At 37.3% G+C, this 18,628-nt stretch overlaps 1 protein-coding gene across 6 annotated transcripts in view; it reads left to right on the top strand.

Moving 5' to 3' along the window:
• Nucleotides 1–2,943: 2,943 nt before the first annotated feature.
• The window catches only part of LOC148088127 (multiple C2 and transmembrane domain-containing protein 1-like), a 136,307-nt gene continuing 120,622 nt past the window's right edge, over nt 2,944–18,628 (top strand). For 3 of the 6 annotated variants that reach the window (XM_087794670.1, XM_087794672.1, XM_087794669.1), the window contains exon 1: nt 2,944–3,540. In XM_087794670.1, the coding sequence (XP_087650796.1) occupies nt 3,043–3,540 (498 nt within the window). In that variant the 5' untranslated portion in view covers nt 2,944–3,042. The remainder of the gene's footprint in view (nt 3,541–18,628) is intronic. The other 3 variants (XM_087794673.1, XM_087794671.1, XM_087794675.1) reach the window with 2 other exon arrangements.

The raw sequence follows: 18,628 nt of genomic DNA, 5'->3' as shown, positions 1-18,628 counted from the left end.
CAACGTGAGAGATGAACAAGAGCCTGTGATTCGATGTCATCAGCACCTGAGTATTGACAATGTGGCTGATTCTATGATAATACAACCTGCTGAAGTAATGACAGTGTTGACACAAATAATACGTCTGGAAATTGAAGGTTTTTTTTTTTTTCCCATCTTGGGAATCTATTGGATCTTCTTTCAGCTCAATCATGGATGTGTGAGCTTCACCTCTGACTCAAACGATCACGATCAAACAAGAATACGGTCCAATGAACGCTTTATATTACATAGAACCGGCTGGGCAGTTTAAGCTTCGATAAAGAATGGGAAAGTCCTGAGTTAAACTATAGTATCACATTTACCAACCACTTATATTATTAATAAGGTCAGAACAATCTATCTTGTATCACCACTGGTGTCTTTATCAATGCTTGTATTTAAACATGTAAACTCTGTGTTTTTCTTTCTCACTCTCGCAAGTCAATGACTTTAAACCAGATCTGATTTCTATTCTTTGTTCAAGTAAACGCATTAAGTCAGATTCCTGAACTGACATTATATGATTGGACGTAAACTAATGAGACTCCTTCAAGAAACATCTTAAGACTTTCCTATTCGTTCAGGCTTTTTCTTGATTTTCTGGGACACCTGTGTTTTTCTTGGTGTTATCTTGATCTTTTTAGTATATATATATATATATATAAATATATATATATATATATATATTTTTTAGTATTTTTTTTTGGATTGTTTAAGCGCTTTGTGACCCTGGTCTAGAAAAGCGGTCTATAAATATTACTTACTTACTTACTTACTTACTTATGATAGACTTTTCTTTTCCTTCAATTAACCGAAAAACCTAAAAATTTAATTATCCTTTTTTAAATAATAAAATCAATAGTTCATTTGTCTGAGAGCTGCATCAATGTTGTATATTACTAATGAAAAAGGTTCATTACAGCTGAAATCAATGAATGAGCGGACATTTCGGCGATTCGCTGGTAGGTCTTCGAGCAGCTGTCCGTCTTCTTAGCAACCATCTTGAATCTGGTTTGTAAAGAGACGAGGATGCAAAGGCTGCAATTCCTACATCTAGAAATTAATCATTTTTAAATTGACATCTTCGTACATCAAGATAAACCTGACTATGATTGATGGGTAAGCGTGACAAACACGATAGCGAGAACTGCAAATGATTGGAATAAAATATGGGATTTTAATTGGCTCACTAAGAGGTCAATTATTCATATTTTATCATGTTGTCCTTTACATCAGTTTAGTGTATATTTGTCTTAAAACATTTTTTGTTTTGTATACATAAACGTTCTATCGTAGAATGTTCAACTGTAGTAAAAGATTTAAAACCGAACTCAAACAATTTCCAGCTGTTATCAAACATTTATATTTTTGAGCTGATCTAGTTTGCTCATAATCATTGACCCACTAAGAGAGGAATACGACCACACAACACCAGGTCCCAGCTGTAAGGAACGGCCTCCATGCTGGATTAACCAGATGGCATCATTTAATGCAACTGAAATCTAATACTAAAAATCTAATGCCTAATTTTCCACCTGATCCCTTCAGAAGTGACCAGCAGGCACTGTAGATAAACACTGTGTTATGAGCTATGACTGTCATCACGCATACAATGTTAGTGGAACTGTTTTAAAAATTATATGTATTTAATGAATACATTCTAAAATTGAGCTTGTGTTCTTTAATGTTATGGCATCTAGTTAAGGCAAATGGCTACTTATATTGCAATATCAGTGCATTATTTATCATCTAAATGACCTATCAGTTGGACACACCTCCCATGGAATGCGGCACAAGGACGCCAGGAGTTCCACGTGTGATGAGTTATTATCCACATCACTGCCGCAGTAATGCTTTTATAAAGGGGGGAAATAATCACACAGCCTGTGTCTGAGTGATAACATTCCTTGAAGCCTGACCTACAGTATATCCACATAATTGAGGAACTAACATGGCAGAAAAGGGAACATCATTAAAAACTGAAAACACTGCACCAGCTATCTTGGCAGGTACACAGGAATAGGAATTAAAAATAATAAAAAAGCATGCAGTGGACCAGAGGAAAGCAAATCGAGTATGGAGCTCAGTCGTCTGTTTGAGACTCATGTAGAACTTTCTGACGCCCTTTAAAGATCCTCTCTGTGCTGCGTTCACTGCAACTACGAACTCGGATTTGTCTTCAATGACAGTATTCCGTGATCAAAACATGACGTTACATTTTTATTCATTAAATAATAAATGTACCCTGAATTTTAGTATCAAGACAAAAATGAGCGGTAACACCTGAGAACCATGTGATTTAACTTGCCGTTATTTACAAGTGACACATTTCCTACATTCCCTGAACGTAATGCCATTTATGTTGCGTTTAAGTAGATCCGAAATAAGTAACACACGAGCTGAAATATGGGGGGGAATTACTAAAACCTTCTTCTGGATAAATATTATATTTACAGATACAAATCCACACCTTGAAACCACATTTATTGTTTTTTCATTAACTTATTTTTTATCAACCTGATAAAGTGAAATATCGTGGATTTAAAGTGACGGATTTAATGAACGCATCATTTGTCCACACGCCTGTTTGGCTAAGTGTGTGCTGCGGCTAAAGCTAACGCGTGTTCTTGAGTGACTTTATCGACTGGAATCATCATAAATATTATATCGCGATAATGTGGAATTTACTGCTCATCCACGTGGACCCAAAAAAAATGGCCAGAGGGAGGCGCAAGTGCGAGTCAGCACAGAAGTTTGACTTCATCCGTCGAACTGGATGGATCCGGGACCAGAGAGAAAACGTCTCGCCCACTCGTGGACTTTTCCAGTTATTTGCATAAGTAAACACGTGAAGAGATTCTAAACATAAGCTTTTTTTTTCTTCTTCTTGCTGGTGGAGACCTGGTGCTGCTCGCTGGAAGAATCCATCATCATCACCATCATCATCATCATCCTCTTCACAAGTGTCACGTCGTCCTTCCTGCACGGACCGCACCGAGGCTGGGCTGCTGCGCCGGAACCATGGACCAGAAGCCTGCCAAAGACGGGAGTCCTTCGAAGGGACAGGAGTCTCTGTCGTACCAGCGAAGGATGTGGAAGAATTTCCAGGAAAGAACCAAACCGTGGCTCAGTCCGAAACTGGGCTCCGATCGCGGGGAGGGGAGCAAAAAGGAGTCCGGCTTGTGGATGTTCAAGAGGAAAAAGAAACAGTTGGACCGGGTTTTTTCCTCGTCCCAGCCCAATCTGTTATGTTCCACACCGGCGCCCTTTGGAGCCACCAAGTCCGGCGGGAGTGAGGCGGCGGCGGCGGGTGGATGCTCCAGTCTGCATCCCCTCGGCGCAGCATCAGGACCAACCGGGAGCAAACCCGAGCTGACGGCCCAGGGGAGCCCCAAACTCCCCATGTCCCAGCTCATCACCTACCAGCAAAAGAGCTCCTCTCTGGGCTCTGCCTGCTTCGAGACTCTCGTGGTGGAGCCGGACACGGTTCGTGGAGACGTGGAGAACCAAAGTGACCCGGTGAGTAAAAAAAAGATTGATAAACACATGTGATGCTGTGATGCTGGTCCCTGATGCAAAGGTTTTAAAAGATACTAAGTTTCCCTTCTGCTTTGAGCTGTGGTCACGTGATGCACACACTCCATGGCTGCATGATCACTATCCTTTGCTGCACAAGATTACACAACATCCTTTGCCCCTTGTAGCAACAGTTCTACACATTAGTGGTGTGAGAATATATCTGTACACAACGTTTGTCCCATGAAGATGTATAAAACTGCACTTTATATCAAGTCTTTTTCTGGCTTTAAAATCACATTTTTTCCTTCCTTTTATAGGTTATATTTCAATTAAGGTTTTGTCAAATCAAACAATTCGGTTTAACTTTCAACAAACATGCAAATATTCATGCCCGTTTATTCATTTTGGTGTTGCAAATAAACTCGCGGCTTCTAGACGGCAGCAGTCGTTACGTCCTACGCAGCGAAAGTAACAATGGAATCCCGCGAAAAATCCAGGTGGTGACTGAGAACAGGAGGAGACATGCGACTCCAGCAGCGTTTAAAGAAGACTTTTGGACATATGTTGGCTTTTAATACAAATGATAGAAGTTAAGCCAGTACTAGATACTAGAAATATATGGTTGTTCCTACAGTATCGCAATATATATTGTATCGTTGTCCCTCTATCTTGATTGACATTTGCCAGTTTCTATCTAATAGACATACAGTAAACAAGTGTCTAAAAAAAAAGAAGAAGTTTTTAAATAAAAAAAATGGTATAGACAGCATATCATAATCAAAGTAAAACTGCTCCAGTATATTGTCTAATAGGACCTTTTTTTTTAAGTCTTTCTGCTGATGTGAAAGCATGAGAATCATTTTGTGCACTCGGCTATTGTTGAAAGTTCCCACACAATGTGTTTTCATTTGCTCAGTCGGTGTCACAAACATAACACGTTGCTATTCCTTGAATTGAACAAACCGTTTTGCCCATTTTAATCAGCGTTTTTTTTTGTGATGCGTTTGAACCCATCCCAGCTGAAGTGGGTCCACAAGTGCTGCGGGCTTCATCTCCACGCTTGTCTAAAAGTGATTTAGATGGATAAGTGCACTCCTGGCCACTAGATTTGGGTCCAAAGATCTCTCTTCCCCTTAATCTCTGAAGTGCAGTTCTATCCACTCAGCAGAAGAGGCAGCTCCAGCATCAGTAACATGGCTGAAACAAATATATGTGCCTGGTATTAGAATCTCAGAGCATATTTACCAATGGAATTTATATCTGTCTATTTAGGTTAATAACAATCGGAAAGATTTTAAAAAGACCAATCATTAATCTATGTGTGACACATCGGACAATATAAGAGTTTAGGAAAAACAATACCGAACATCTGGTTGAATAATTCATAATACAAAGTATTGTTTTGAACTTTTAGACTATAACCTTTATAATAATAATCATTCATTTTATTTTACGAGTTGCCTTTCAAGACACACAATGAAGACATATTATCAAACAACAGTAAAAAATAAAGTTTAAAGATAAGAAAAGTACGAAAGATTAAACATAGAAATAAAAAGAGATAGAGTTACAATGAATAATTCAGCTTAAAAAGGTCAGTTTTAGGTCAGTGTTAATGGTGCAAATGTCCGGTGGGAGGGAGTTCCAGAGGCCAGGGGCGGATCTGCTGAAGGCTCTGGACCCCATCGTCGCCATGGGATGGTGAGGTTTATTGAAGAGGAGGATCTGATGTTTATGTGGAGGAGATCGGTCAGGTTGTTGAGGGAATTTAAAAGTAAGAAGGAGGATGTTGTAGTTGATATGGTAGGTGATGGGGAGCCAGTGTTGAAGAGCAGAAGTGATGTGATTAATATTGGGGGTCTTGGTGATCATCCGGGCGGCATCATTTTCTACAAGTTGAAGTTTATGGAGGGAATTGAGGGGGAGACCAGAGAGGAGTGAGTTGCAATAATCTAGTGACGAGGGAGTGGACCAGGATGGCAGTGCTGGAGGGGCTGAGGGAAAATGTTATGACCTGACCCTCTTATACACTCAGTGTAGTCTAGTGGATGAAGCTCTGCCTAAAAAGGTGTTCTTTATTTTAATATAAAAAACATATAGAATGGATAATTTGCATTACGAATATAGCCGTGACTTACAAAAGCCGCACCTGCTTAACAATAATAAACAAAAAAATGGTTACTATCATGATTACTAAGTGGTTTCTGTAGTTTTTATAAATGAATGAAGGTTGTTTCGAACTGGTCCTATAGTAGCCCTTTAAACTATTCAGTGCCCATAGCCCAGTAGCAAAAAGGTTGGTGACCTCTGGTCCCAGGGATAACCCCAGTATATCTTCCACTTATCTGACATTTTCTTTTTTTGAATTTGTGAAGTTTTAGTCTTATGTTTTCAAGCCCTGACATACAACTTTACCTATGTATGCATTTGCTTATACCCATAGAAACCATTTGTACTTCACCATCCTCTTAGAATCACCGTAAATAATTAAAACCAAAGTCAAGTGGCTTTCCGTGTCACTGGGACAAACCTCTACACCCACCTCGTATAACCAAACGCATCCAAAGCGGTACCCTGTTTAATGTCTAAAGCAAGGATGAAGATCGAAATATGTGTTTTAAATACATCTCAAATTATAAGAACTTTTACAATTGGAATATATGACAATTTTGTAAATAAGAAGTCCAAGCAATGCAGTACCACAAATTCTAAAGATAGAAAAACCTCCACCGAACCGGGAAATTTATCGGGAAACAACAGATAACCTCGAAACAAAAAATAAAACAAGGTCAAAACACTTGTTATAAAATCCCAACAGGAATAAACCACAGAAAACGACTACAAACCAGCGCAGGATAATCTTTGATCTGGCACACGGTTCTCAGGTGGTTGAAAAGGGTATCTTTCCTGCAGACAAGGTGTGGCATTAGTTGACAGGGGGAAGTGGGGAAGGGGGGAACAGAAAGTGAGAAAATAAAATTGAAAACATAACAACGACAGTCACAAGAAAATGTATTTTATTTCAAACTGTTTAAAGATTTGTTTTGCTAGTTCTGAACATGATCTGGGGCATGAGCAACAGCAATTACAATCCATACAAGTATTTAGAGGTTATTGATGTTATATCCCAATAGTTTTTATCATATTGATATTCGGTAGCAGTGTATACATATTTTTTTCGGCTTTTAAATCATATATTATTATTATTATTTTAATTTTTACCATAGTCATTTAATATCAATATATATCGATAGTGTGTGTTTAAAATCAAACCATTCAATTTTTTAAATTCATAATTAACATGCAAATATTCTTGGGGTTGAACGTGATCCCGGCGATGACTGAGGACAAGAGGATACAGTCCACTCGGGCAGATTTAAAAACATTATGTTTTGGACATACTTTGGTTTCAAAACAAATAAAGGCAGTTACGACGTCGACACTACAAATAAATCCTTGTTCCTACAGCATCACAATCGTATCAACATATTCTTGCCTATACACACCAAAAAATAGTGAATTGCAAACAAAGATCCGGAATCTAGATGGAACTGAAATGACGTCAACCGTTTTCGAAATTTCAATAAAATCTTTTTCTTCCGTATTTAAGACGGTCATAGATAAGGCCATAAACTCGTCCTCTCAGGACACAGACACTGATAAAGGTGGGCGTTTGATTGATACTGACCTTAGAGCCTTCAGGGCATCAGTAGCCAGACTAAGTGATCTAATTTGAGGGATGGTTGACAGCGTTCAGTGATGTTGTTTCTAATACCATTCTAGGATGGATGACGAAGGAAAACCCTTTAGACATCTCGGCTAAAGAACCTAAATTTGGATAGCAGTTTAAAAACTGATTTTTAGTTATAACTACCTTTTTATATTTGTTTGTAAAGTATATTTTGTTTGCAAGCCAGAGCTGATCTTCACTTCGGTCAAATGAGTTCAGTGCTTTTAATTTTAGACACGCGTACGAGAGATTAACCTGCTGCTGACACTGCTGAATCATAATCCGTAGCTAGTAACAGCTATGTTTGTCAAAAATGTGACATTTTAGAGTTCGCTTTACGCAGGTGCTGATGACAAGTTTTCTTTTAAGTGGATATTTATAGTTATTCCTCCGCGACCCGTTCAGCAGCAGGGACTGTACCTTGGCTGGTTTATCACTCGGACAGCAGATGTTCTGCTGCTGTTAATAGGTTGAGCTCTCTTTACAGTTCTCCCCATTTTCGATGTGACATTTACCTTCTAAACATTTGTTTGCTGCACAGCAAGTGATTCTGTTTCCTTTTCGCAGAACCTTTTTGGATAACCGGTTACATTTACCGCCAGGCTTCACTTTTTATGTTGGATAAAATAAAAGTTCCAATTGATTTTAAATTTTGAACGCTATACTCTGTTCATACTGTATTGTTGTAAATAATGAAAATAAATTATTTGGAATATCCTACATATTGTACTAGTACTTATCAAATATTAAGTAAAGCTTACAAAAGTTTGCATAATAGACTGTATTTAGGGATCAGCACCTATAAATCTTATTTCAAAGATGTTTTTATTTACAATGAAATACTTTGACAAAATACTTTTCAGGTATATTTTACGAGAAATTAAATTTCCACCATTGTTCCCGCCAATGGAACTTGGAAGTTACTGATCAATTTTAACTGAATAGCATTGCTTTTAGATAAATAATGATTCAACTAAGCGTCCCAGCATGCTTTGCAGGATGTAAAAGTTCCACCAAGCTGCTTTATAGTAGTGGCTCAGAGTCAGTGTTCTTCTAATTCTGAGAGAATTTTTTTTTAAATTTACTAAGACGACGCAACCAAAAACTCACCACAAAAGCCCTTTTCCTGTTTTTAGTATATTGCAACGAAAGTTCCACGAAGTTGTACACCGTTTTGACAATTAAACTTGCCTATTTCTTCTTAAATGTAGTAATATTTGCAGTATGTTGGTCACATTATTATTAATTGTGTCATTTGTTTTGTACTACTGGTAAAAGTAACTGTTTCAAGGTATTACAATTTGATTTAATAACTGCTATAAGTAATAAACAAAATGTGAATAATTTTATTTTCTTCTGCTTATTCTCTCATTTACTATAGTTGCTTTTTTAAATTGGGAAATAACATGTACATGTCAACATACTTTGTCTTCTTAACTTAACTTTCAATTCAATAATCAGTTTTACATTTTAAGCTTCTTGCCTAAAATAAAGCATTCTCTCCAGATTATTATTTTTTTTTTAAACAAGATAAAAAAACATTGGGCCTTAAACACAAAACCTGTTGTGTGTATGGAACGTTCAATCCACTGTTTAAGAAACAATTTGTTTTAGTTGTTTAGCAACAATTTGATTCCTAATTTGTTAGCATTGTATGCTAGGCCGAGTTAAACTGTCTATTTGTCCTGTCGTCCACTGAATGTCAACCTCATGCCTGGCGGCCAAATTCAGCCTGCCAAGATATCATTTGTGGCCAGAGCCTTAAAAAACCTGTTCAAAACATAGTTTAAGTTTAAGTTTAGCTAAAGCTAGCTCGCTTACCAAATGGAAGGGAAATAGTTGATGGATGTTTTAGCTTGAAGCCTCTATTTTTTTTTTAGGATGTTTTCGTTTGGTCTCCAACTTTGATAGAGTTCAGTACCTACAGAAGCTTTTCTAGCTTTCCTTTTTCATGGATGTCAATTGTTTGATTTGCAAATATGAAAGACAAGATAGAGCAGGTGAGATCTGTTCAATCGTCTGAATCTCGTTCATCTAAGAGAAACGCACTCAGCAGATTTCCGAGGACAGATCCAGGAATTACCGCGGCCTGTCTCGAGAACAGTTTGTGTACGGCCAGATTGGATCTATGCACTCCAACATTGTAAGCCCTCCAGCTATTTTCTCTTCAGCAATTTTTCCCCGTACAGACAGTGTCAGTGCACATGTAACTGTTACACACTCGTTCAAATAATCTTTGCACTTGGTGTACACGATTCTGCTGCTGTATGATCTTTAAGTTGAAGCAGTAAACCGAAATGTAATGGTGTTTCTCTTTTCACTTAATCCAGGGTGAAAGGACTCCATCTTTAAAATCATTGACTCACAGAAAACGACCTATTGGCCTTGTGTAGGCAAAGATTGAATGAGTCTAGTCAGACTACAAGTGACATCTGACAACAACCCGCCAACTGGATTTTCCGAGTAGGGTTTTGACACAATGAGGGACGGTTTTATGACGCTTTTATGACGCTTTTTAAAGAACTAAAAATATCCTTTGTTAGTCTCTTGAACTACCCTCCCCCACCTCTTGACACCTTTTTTTTTTTTTAAGTTTAGAACCAGCAAACAGAATCTTGTGATGACTCTAATATGTGTGACGGTTGCTCAAACTCTGAGGGTTGAGTTCTCGGTTCCTCATGCTCATCAATCAAAGATAATTTGCAACTCAATATCGAGCACTTCCTCCGTGGTGAGTGGACATTGAATATTTGCAAATGAGCTGCTCTGCAGCATGGATGAAGCTGTTCCATCTGACAGATTGTTAGTGGCGCACTTTAATGTCGGCTACTGATCCACGGCGAGGACCGTGTGGATCGCATCTGTCTTTGCTTCATTGAGCAGCTTTTGTTGGTGTGGGAAATAAAGTGATTTGGCGATCGGGTCATTCATTTTGTAGCTGGTATGTATCTGCTCGGGTTAAAATAAAAACCAAGAGTGGTTTCTGGCTGAGCACTGGGATATACACGTCTCTAATGTTGTTTTTCAATATTATCTTTATCATAGTTGTCAAACTGTACACTGGAAACATACTACAATGTATGTTTATTTTTAGGACTGATGATTCCATGCCCTTCACAAAACTTTTTGGTTATGATTTTGCTGACAGAGAAATCAGTTTTAACTCCTATTAGTATTTTGTGTTGCTCTATGCGTAACACCAATTGTATATCACAACTTTATACTCTATAACTCCAGTAAAGATATGGCATCTTATGTCAGTTAGCATTTGATTAACAAAAGTTATTTTGTGCGTTTCAATAAGTTTTTTCCTCCCGAATACGACAATCTACAAACTGAGTCCATTTTGTTTATAGTTTTAACCCAAAGAAACTAAGCTTTCACTCCGGATGTGGGTCCGTTCAGAGCTGAATCTTTTTTCCTGGACTTCTCAAGCAGACGGACGACAGGAGGTGTGGTATTTTGCCAGAGTCTACTTTAATGTAAATGGAACAAAAAGAAGCCACTGTACAAGCTACAGTAGGGCTGCCTATTGTTTTGAAAATTGCTTAGTCATCGATTATTCTTTTCCTTTAGTTGAGTAATTGGATAATAACATTTTAGCTTTACTTACATTCAGCTTCTCTCAACTTTTATAATGTTTAAGGTATGCGCTTAGTAAAATTAAAGACAATGGTTTTAGTTCTTCAATCGTCTTTTAATGACAAAACGAGGGACTGAATACAATGAAGTCAATTGGTTTTAAAGATGAAAACTTAATTCGACCAATCGGGGCAGCCATTCTAGGCATGGTTAGATTAAATTGCATTTGTATAATGAGTTCTGTTCTAGGTTGTATGTTCATAGATGAATGAGAATGTTTTTTTTTTTCTAAACCTCTAACTAGTGATCATTTTTATGACATTGAAATATATGGAAGCATAGAAATGTAAACTACATTTCTAAACTAATAATTTTCTCACCTTTTTTCTCTGATCTCTTATCAATAGAGGGATGAGGAGAACCTTTATCTTCAGCACAACAAAGTGGACCAGATGTTCTAACTTTTTTTCAGTTCCATAGACGAGTCATTACATTCTCCATTTGTAATCTTCTTTGAACCCAGGCAGATGACAAATATTTCAAAGGTTGCAAGTTCAAGTGCTACATTTTAAACCAGATGAAAATCAGTCTTTTGTAATCCCGAGCGTCTCTTGATGCTGTATCCTCATCTAACAATGGAATTTCTCGTCAAAAGGGATTAATAAAATGTAACCTTTGGGCCCAACATATTAAATTCTAATCCATTTTACTGGCCTCTACAATATGCATTTTTAAACGTAATCCACGTATCATTAGCTTCTGCCTATTGGTTTTAAGATTTATTGTTGAATCTAAATTTTTCTTTCATTTGAAACGATACAGAACACATTTATCAGGTTAAAAAGATTGATGTTGTGCTATTTATAGAGTTCAATTCTTACTTTCATGCTTCCGTTTAAATATTGAGAGTGACTGCAGCACTCACTTCTGAGCTGGGAATACAACACCACGTGTCACAAGGTGCTTTAAATGGGGAAAACAGCTTCTTATACTATCCCTATAGAAGATCCCCTTTGTGGAAGATTATTTATTATTGCTCTACAGTTCTTTTCCGGTCACTTCCCACAACTGGTGTCGGGTAAGGGTAGCTTGTAGCTTTGTTCTAAGATTTTCTTCTTCCTAATTACACTGAAAATAATCAAGACTTCACTTCAATCTCTGTCATCAGTTACACTTGTTCACTGTCCAGGCTCCAGCCGACGCTCCCGAACAGCCGCAGACATATCTTCTTTCAATTATTGATGCATGAGAAGAATTACAGGCAGCAGTTCCTCCCTACAGCACCTGTTTCACTCGCAGTTTATTCATATGACCCAGCACCTCTTGGCAGTGCATTGTCAGAGTCCATGCGACGATCGTGTGCGTCACTAAAACATACATGATGGATGCATTTGTTTTCCCAGTATTCTTTCCATTGTTCTTGGAGCTGATGTTCATTCGTGGGATGGCAGTAGGTTAATAGTGTATGCCTGTCAGCTGAATCATTTCACGCTAAACATGGTTTTCTTGATGTCTTTTCCAAAATGTTTGTCACTTCAGATGGAAGCAGCAAATGATGTTCTCAATAAACAAGTCATGCTGCCAGTTCCATTTGTAAGTTGTCATAAAATGGATGATATATTGCCATAAACAAAGCAGTCAGCAGTAACTTAAAGCAGTGTCTGAAAAAGTTGAATCGTTAATTTAATATTTTTGAATTCGATTGACTGCCTAAACAAACAAATAGCAAATGTCATATTTGAACCAAAAAAGTTTGTTTTTGTGAAATGAACTATTTGTAAATGGCATGTAAACACAATATACAGCAGTAAAAACTAAACCCATATTTTTTTCAATCCTTTTTATTTTATTTTAAGCATTTAAAACTCTCTAAAGTTCATCAACTGCTCCTTTTCTCTTTTTCTTTAACGTGACAGGAGGTTTTACTGTCTCTAAGATAGATGGATGGATAAATGGAACTTTATTGATCCCTTGGGAAAATTCCCTTGGGAAATTAGAAAGTTTAGATTACTTACTTTCCCAAGTAAGTAAGAGAAATGGTAACCCTCTTCCTCTGGTGCTTTGTGGTCATTTTAGGACTTGAAACAAATTCACAATTCACCAGGAACTGCAAAAAAACATCACTCGAGTGATGGATCCTGAGAAGCCAACCATCGCCTAGGTTACTGAGATCTGAGATCTATTGGCCATTAGTGCGAAATAACTTTTATCCTCACTTATAATCAGAGACAATGCTAATATTATCACATGCTATTCAATGCTACAATGTAACCAACTCCTCTTTGTTAGACTTGAGTCTTGTGTGAAGGACAGATATTTGCAGCTCAAACAAACACCACACACTCCAATATCAGTGTATCAGAGAAGGTCAACAATTCCATTTCGAGTCAAGGACAAGGATAGAACTGTAAAAAATCTTATCTCCCTGGGAACAGGAAGGGAGATGGACATCTGGAGGAGTGATCCAGAGTTTAAAAGGTTTGTGCAAATCGGAAATATGTGCTCTTTTGCACTGAACTGCCAAATGTCCTTGTCGGTGGGAAAAGCCTGGTAGATGGTCTCTTTTTCTTTTCTGGTAATTATGAAATAAATGACCCAAAAATACATTCCACTAACCGAAGTATACGAACTGGGAAGGGAACGTGGTACGAGTTCAGAGTCCCGGGACTTATATTTACCTACATATTTACAGGGTTCATGCGTATGATCATATACTATTCTAGCTAAAATTCCTAGTGTTACCCGTGTATAAAACCAATCCGAAATAACATAAAAACACTCAGAGGGGAAGTAAAGAAGAGAGTAAACTCAGGCTGATAATGGGCCTTAAAATTGGTGAAAGGAGCTGAAATGACCAGATATTAATATGTATTAAATATATTAAAAAGTGTATTGACATTTGTTTAAATTTCCATGGGGGTCTATGTCTCCCTCATACTTTTCGGCAAATCTCCCTTAAATAAATGTCACACAATACTTTTAAATGTAATTAAAATTAAATTGGACATATAAATGTTTATAGGTGACCCCGCTTGTGGCCTCTTTTCCTTAACCTGATGTAGTTTTCCTCCCCCCTTAAATAGATTAGATGTTACTTTATAAGCAATTTTAATGAGCTGTTCAGGAGTCTAAGACCTACTATTATATTTATATAGATATGAATGATCTGAGATATAAATACGTCACATACAAGCGTGGAAAACATAAGAGATTCATTCAAAATAAAGTGTAATATGTAGAGGGCCGCATGACAATCATGTGTTATGATTATAGAATACACTTCTTTCTTCATAATTCATAAGGTACCTTGGAAACCTTTGTTTTCCCAGGGCAAGCTTTCTCTTTGTTCCCTCTATTTGTCTTCATGTCGAGCATGAGTCAGACTCTCTCAAGGTTTCTGCCTTAAATTAGATTCTCCTCAGTTGACGTAGAGGCTCCTCTGGTCGCTATAGTTCAGGTCGTGATGTGATTAAGGCCAAAATAAATTGTGAAGTTCTCGAGGGTGTTCTTAAGCTAGTGATGACGAAGCTCACGTTTGACCCATTCTGCCTCATTTAACTTATATTTTTCCTCTTAACTACAGACGTTAATGAATCCTGCTATGGAGCTACGGCACCATTTTTTATTAGCAAAAAAACTTTTTGACTCTTGGCCCTATGAACTTACGGCTTCAGTCTGCACATTAATGAGAGCCAATGATAAATTGACTAAGTAGGCACATCACATATCCGCTCATTAAAAAGGATCTTAAAGTATCCTCATCGTTTGCAGGCATCAAAACAGAACATAGTTTAATAAAAGATAAATCATGCAGAATTAAATGGTTTTCATAACTTGTTAAATTAGAAAGTGAAATCTATATTATTGATAAAACTATTGGTTTATTTTGATTGATCACTAAAGACCTTTCTTTGTTGACATTTTGAGTAGTCTACCTACACTTTGACCACTTCTGTAGTCTGTGTTTCCAACAGGTGGCTTCTATTTCCAAGTCATGATAATGACCAGGCAGTATATTCTCTATAAAAAGACGTGTTGCATCAGAACATCCCTTTTGATCTCCCCCCGTCATCTGGAGTTCACTGGAACTCTCCTCCATTCTTGATATTAGTATTCATTTGAGAAACATGTAGCCTCAATTTAAACCCCGGTGAGTGAGTTGGTGTGACTCAAGGTGTGAATTCCTTGTTGTCTTTGGTATTCGTGTCAGTTGTTGACACTCCTTTCAGCGCTCGGGGGGGATAAATATAGTCGTGATATCTCAGGGCTGTGTCAAACAATGATTGTCACGCTCTTCAGATGAAGCTATGCTCCCTTCAGCACAGGTCGGACTTCCCCCCTTTACGTCGGGAGAGGTAAGTTCGTATTACTTTTGAAACCTTTCTCTACGACACATTTCGAGACAACCCAGATGCTGTTCTGTTTTCCTGACCAGCGCTGCCCTGGGATGCATCACTATGTATTTGTGCCAGGCTTCAAGAGCTCCGGCTGCATTAATGATTCACTTTATTTATGTCTGCTGAAAGAGGACACTGAACTGGACACAGGCTGTATCTGGGTTGTAACCTTGTTGAGGTATAAGCATTTATCCACATGTCAAAAGGAGAGGGTGACCTTGATCAGTCATCTAACATGCGAGTGAAGAACTGGTCTTTACTTTATCCTAAAACTTGCCTTGGAGTTCATTGGTTTTTTTCATCCATTAAGTTTTCAACCTATATTTTCTTATAGTGGATTCTGATGATTTAATGTAATATTCAGAATTCTTTCAATCATCGTAGTCTTGTCTTCCACCACTTATCTAGAGATGAGTTACGTGGGCAGCATTTTGGCCACTGTTGTCCTTTTAGTCACTTCTCGTGATCATACTCTACTTCGTGAGGAAGTAGATCCACCTGCATTTCAAGAGCTTTGCCTCTCTCAACAAGACCCGGTGAAACTTGAACCTTCTTCCCCAACCTGGAGAATCTACCAAACCTTATCTTAGCTCAGAATTAAGGGCTTTGTATGTTTTACGTTATTGCATTACTACATTAACTGTAGTGGTTATATACTTCTTATTGACTTTAGGTGTTTTTGAACTTGAATGAACTTTCAACTTAAGGTATGATCTTGATTCATTGCTTGTTGTCTTTTGAACCTGAATGATGGGAAATCGACCTTCCAATTCCAAAACGTCTCAGGTGTTTATATTTATTTATTTATTTATTTGATGTATTCAATTTTTTTGCAAGATGCATTTGAACTATAGTCGATTAAGTTCTGATGGGCACGTTCTGTTCCCTCTAGGGATAATAATGCATAATCCATAAATGCTCAGTCGGCATAATGCACGGATAAGAAATCTTCATCAATTTTCAATTCCAGAATCTGTCATGTGCTCCTGGAATTATTTATATATGTACGTTTATTGAAAATACCTCAGAATAAAAATACTTAAATTAAATCGTCCACTCACAGCAGCATATTTAAATGAAATCCTTGACCTTTTGCCTCTTTTTGACCTTTTGTACTGGCTGCTCCTCTGCTCATTACTTGTGCCAAGTATGAGCCATAACTGTCTGAACAGTAAAGCAACTCAAAGCCTGTATGTTGGAAGTCGAACACCATTTTTATTTTTCCTGGTAAATTGTTTCATTGGCATCTTGTTAGGAACAATGAAATGGTGCAATCCATTGTGTTACGGTAGGTCAACTAGATTTCATTATCTTGTTGTACTACTGACAAAATGTACATCATTTTTTGAACAAGTTGATGCAGAGGAGTTGATGGACAAAATGCACGGTAGTATAGTTGAGAGCATTTAATGTTATAACAGCTGCTTGAATAACAAAGCCCCTCTGGGACTCTACCTTGTTGTGTTGTTGATATATTGCTACTTTCAGTCATTACGTAGTAATTAACTCAATATGGAATTGGTAATCTCAGACCAGGGAATAACCTAATTAAAACCGTCAGTTTGTTAGTATTATTATGAATACTGTATGCATCTTATTAGTGCAACAAATGGTATTAATGGTGAGTTCCAGGTTCACGAAGCTGATGTAGAAAAATGTGTCCTTGTACTCATTGAAGAATTCACGAGAGAGATGTTAATGCGAACCATATGCTACATAAGCTTTTAACGGAAGCCTTGCACAAGTGTCCGTGTGGGTGTATTTGTAATGAAATAGGATGAGTCACAGAATGAGACTTGCGAGGCTTGTTACTACAATCACCGGGGTCTGCTGTGTAGGATGATGCGAGGATGCAGGAGGTGAGAACTTCCAATGGAATCTTCAGAGAGCTTTAACAATATGAAAGTGGTCGTTTCCCAGTAAATAACCTCTAGTATCGACTAAACCATTTTTACTTTTGCCTCTACTTATAATGCACTTCTTTTAAATGAATTAACAAAAATGTATATATTTAAGTTGTCATGCATTCAATAACCTTTTATAGCGTTCCATCTTATATTTTGAAGGAAGAGCATTTTTTAAAATTTGTCCAATTATTTAGCATAATTTCATCTATTCACAGTTTTAATTGCTGTATTACGTGTCCTTTAGTTTTGGGAAAGAATGCATAATTAATAAGCCATCTGTCTACAAATGATTTTAGCCAACGTTCTGCTGACTTGGATGCCAGATCTGGTCAACACAGTCGGTCCGCTGGTGCAAGCGAGCAAATATTAGCGAGAACGTGATTAAAAAGGATATTGAAGCTACAAGTTAGCTGGTGATCACAAATCAACAGATGCAGAGGAGGTTTTATTCCTTCACATTGAGGATTTAAATATCTGTCATTATCATACGTGCACTCTTGTGGTCCATGTTTATTCATGCACTTTGTTTACATATGTATGCCCACACCAAAGCACTGCAGTTTTAAGTGACTTGTGAATGATTACTGAATAAAATATTTATGAAAATGATGTGCAACCTGTAGTAGAAATTCATCATTCAAAAAAATCATATTACTTAACCATCATGGAAGCTCCTAGATTTGTTTTGAAGAATCCATCATCCTGTTGATAAAGAAGACATTCTCGGGAAGAGTTTTGAGCTCCTGCCCATAACAATCTTTCAAGGCTCGATGGGGTAAAATTGTCAATAAGTTAATGGCTCCCCATACTGCTGTAATAGTGTATTTGCAATATCGTAAATTTGCCGTTGCCAATTGTCTGCTCATGGGTTTTTGTTTTTACAGAACAAGATGAAGGATCTTGTTGAGTCAGTTTCTGGTTTTATCTTCCTGCTAACTTAAAGTATTTAGATATTTCATATAGAGAGTAACGTTTATGAACAACTGAACTAAATTAAAATAATAATTACAGAAATGATAAGGAAATATGAAGCAAAAACCCCAAACAATGTAAAAATGTTTCCTAGTTTTGCTTTTATGGAAACCTTTTGCATGAATATTCTTTAAAATGGACTCTTCAAAAGCAGTAGCATGAATTCTCGAGCGGGAAACACCACCAGGGCATGATTGACACTTAAATAAATACTTTACACTATGAAGAGCACTGACTGAAAACAAAGGCTTAACGCGAAACCGACTTGTAAGACAATAATAAAGTTAAACATTCAGGTGCTTGACCTCTTTCTACATATTTGACCTGAGGAAAGAATTTACAAGTGACAACTGGAGACAGAGGCATGTCATAAAATCTGAAGTCTCTCTCAGTATTAGTTGGAGCTTGAACTCATTCATCGACACTGACTTTGACCGTCAGTAATACTAATCGTACAATAATTAAGTAGTCATTCAAAATGTTTTAAGGAAAAGTTAAAT

The sequence above is a fragment of the Callionymus lyra genome, chromosome 1 (assembly GCF_982586985.1).
Source record: "Callionymus lyra chromosome 1, fCalLyr1.hap1.1, whole genome shotgun sequence".
Classification (NCBI taxonomy): domain Eukaryota; kingdom Metazoa; phylum Chordata; class Actinopteri; order Syngnathiformes; family Callionymidae; genus Callionymus; species Callionymus lyra.
Note: the sequence above shows the minus strand (reverse complement) of the source record. Positions and strands in the feature narration are given on the sequence as shown.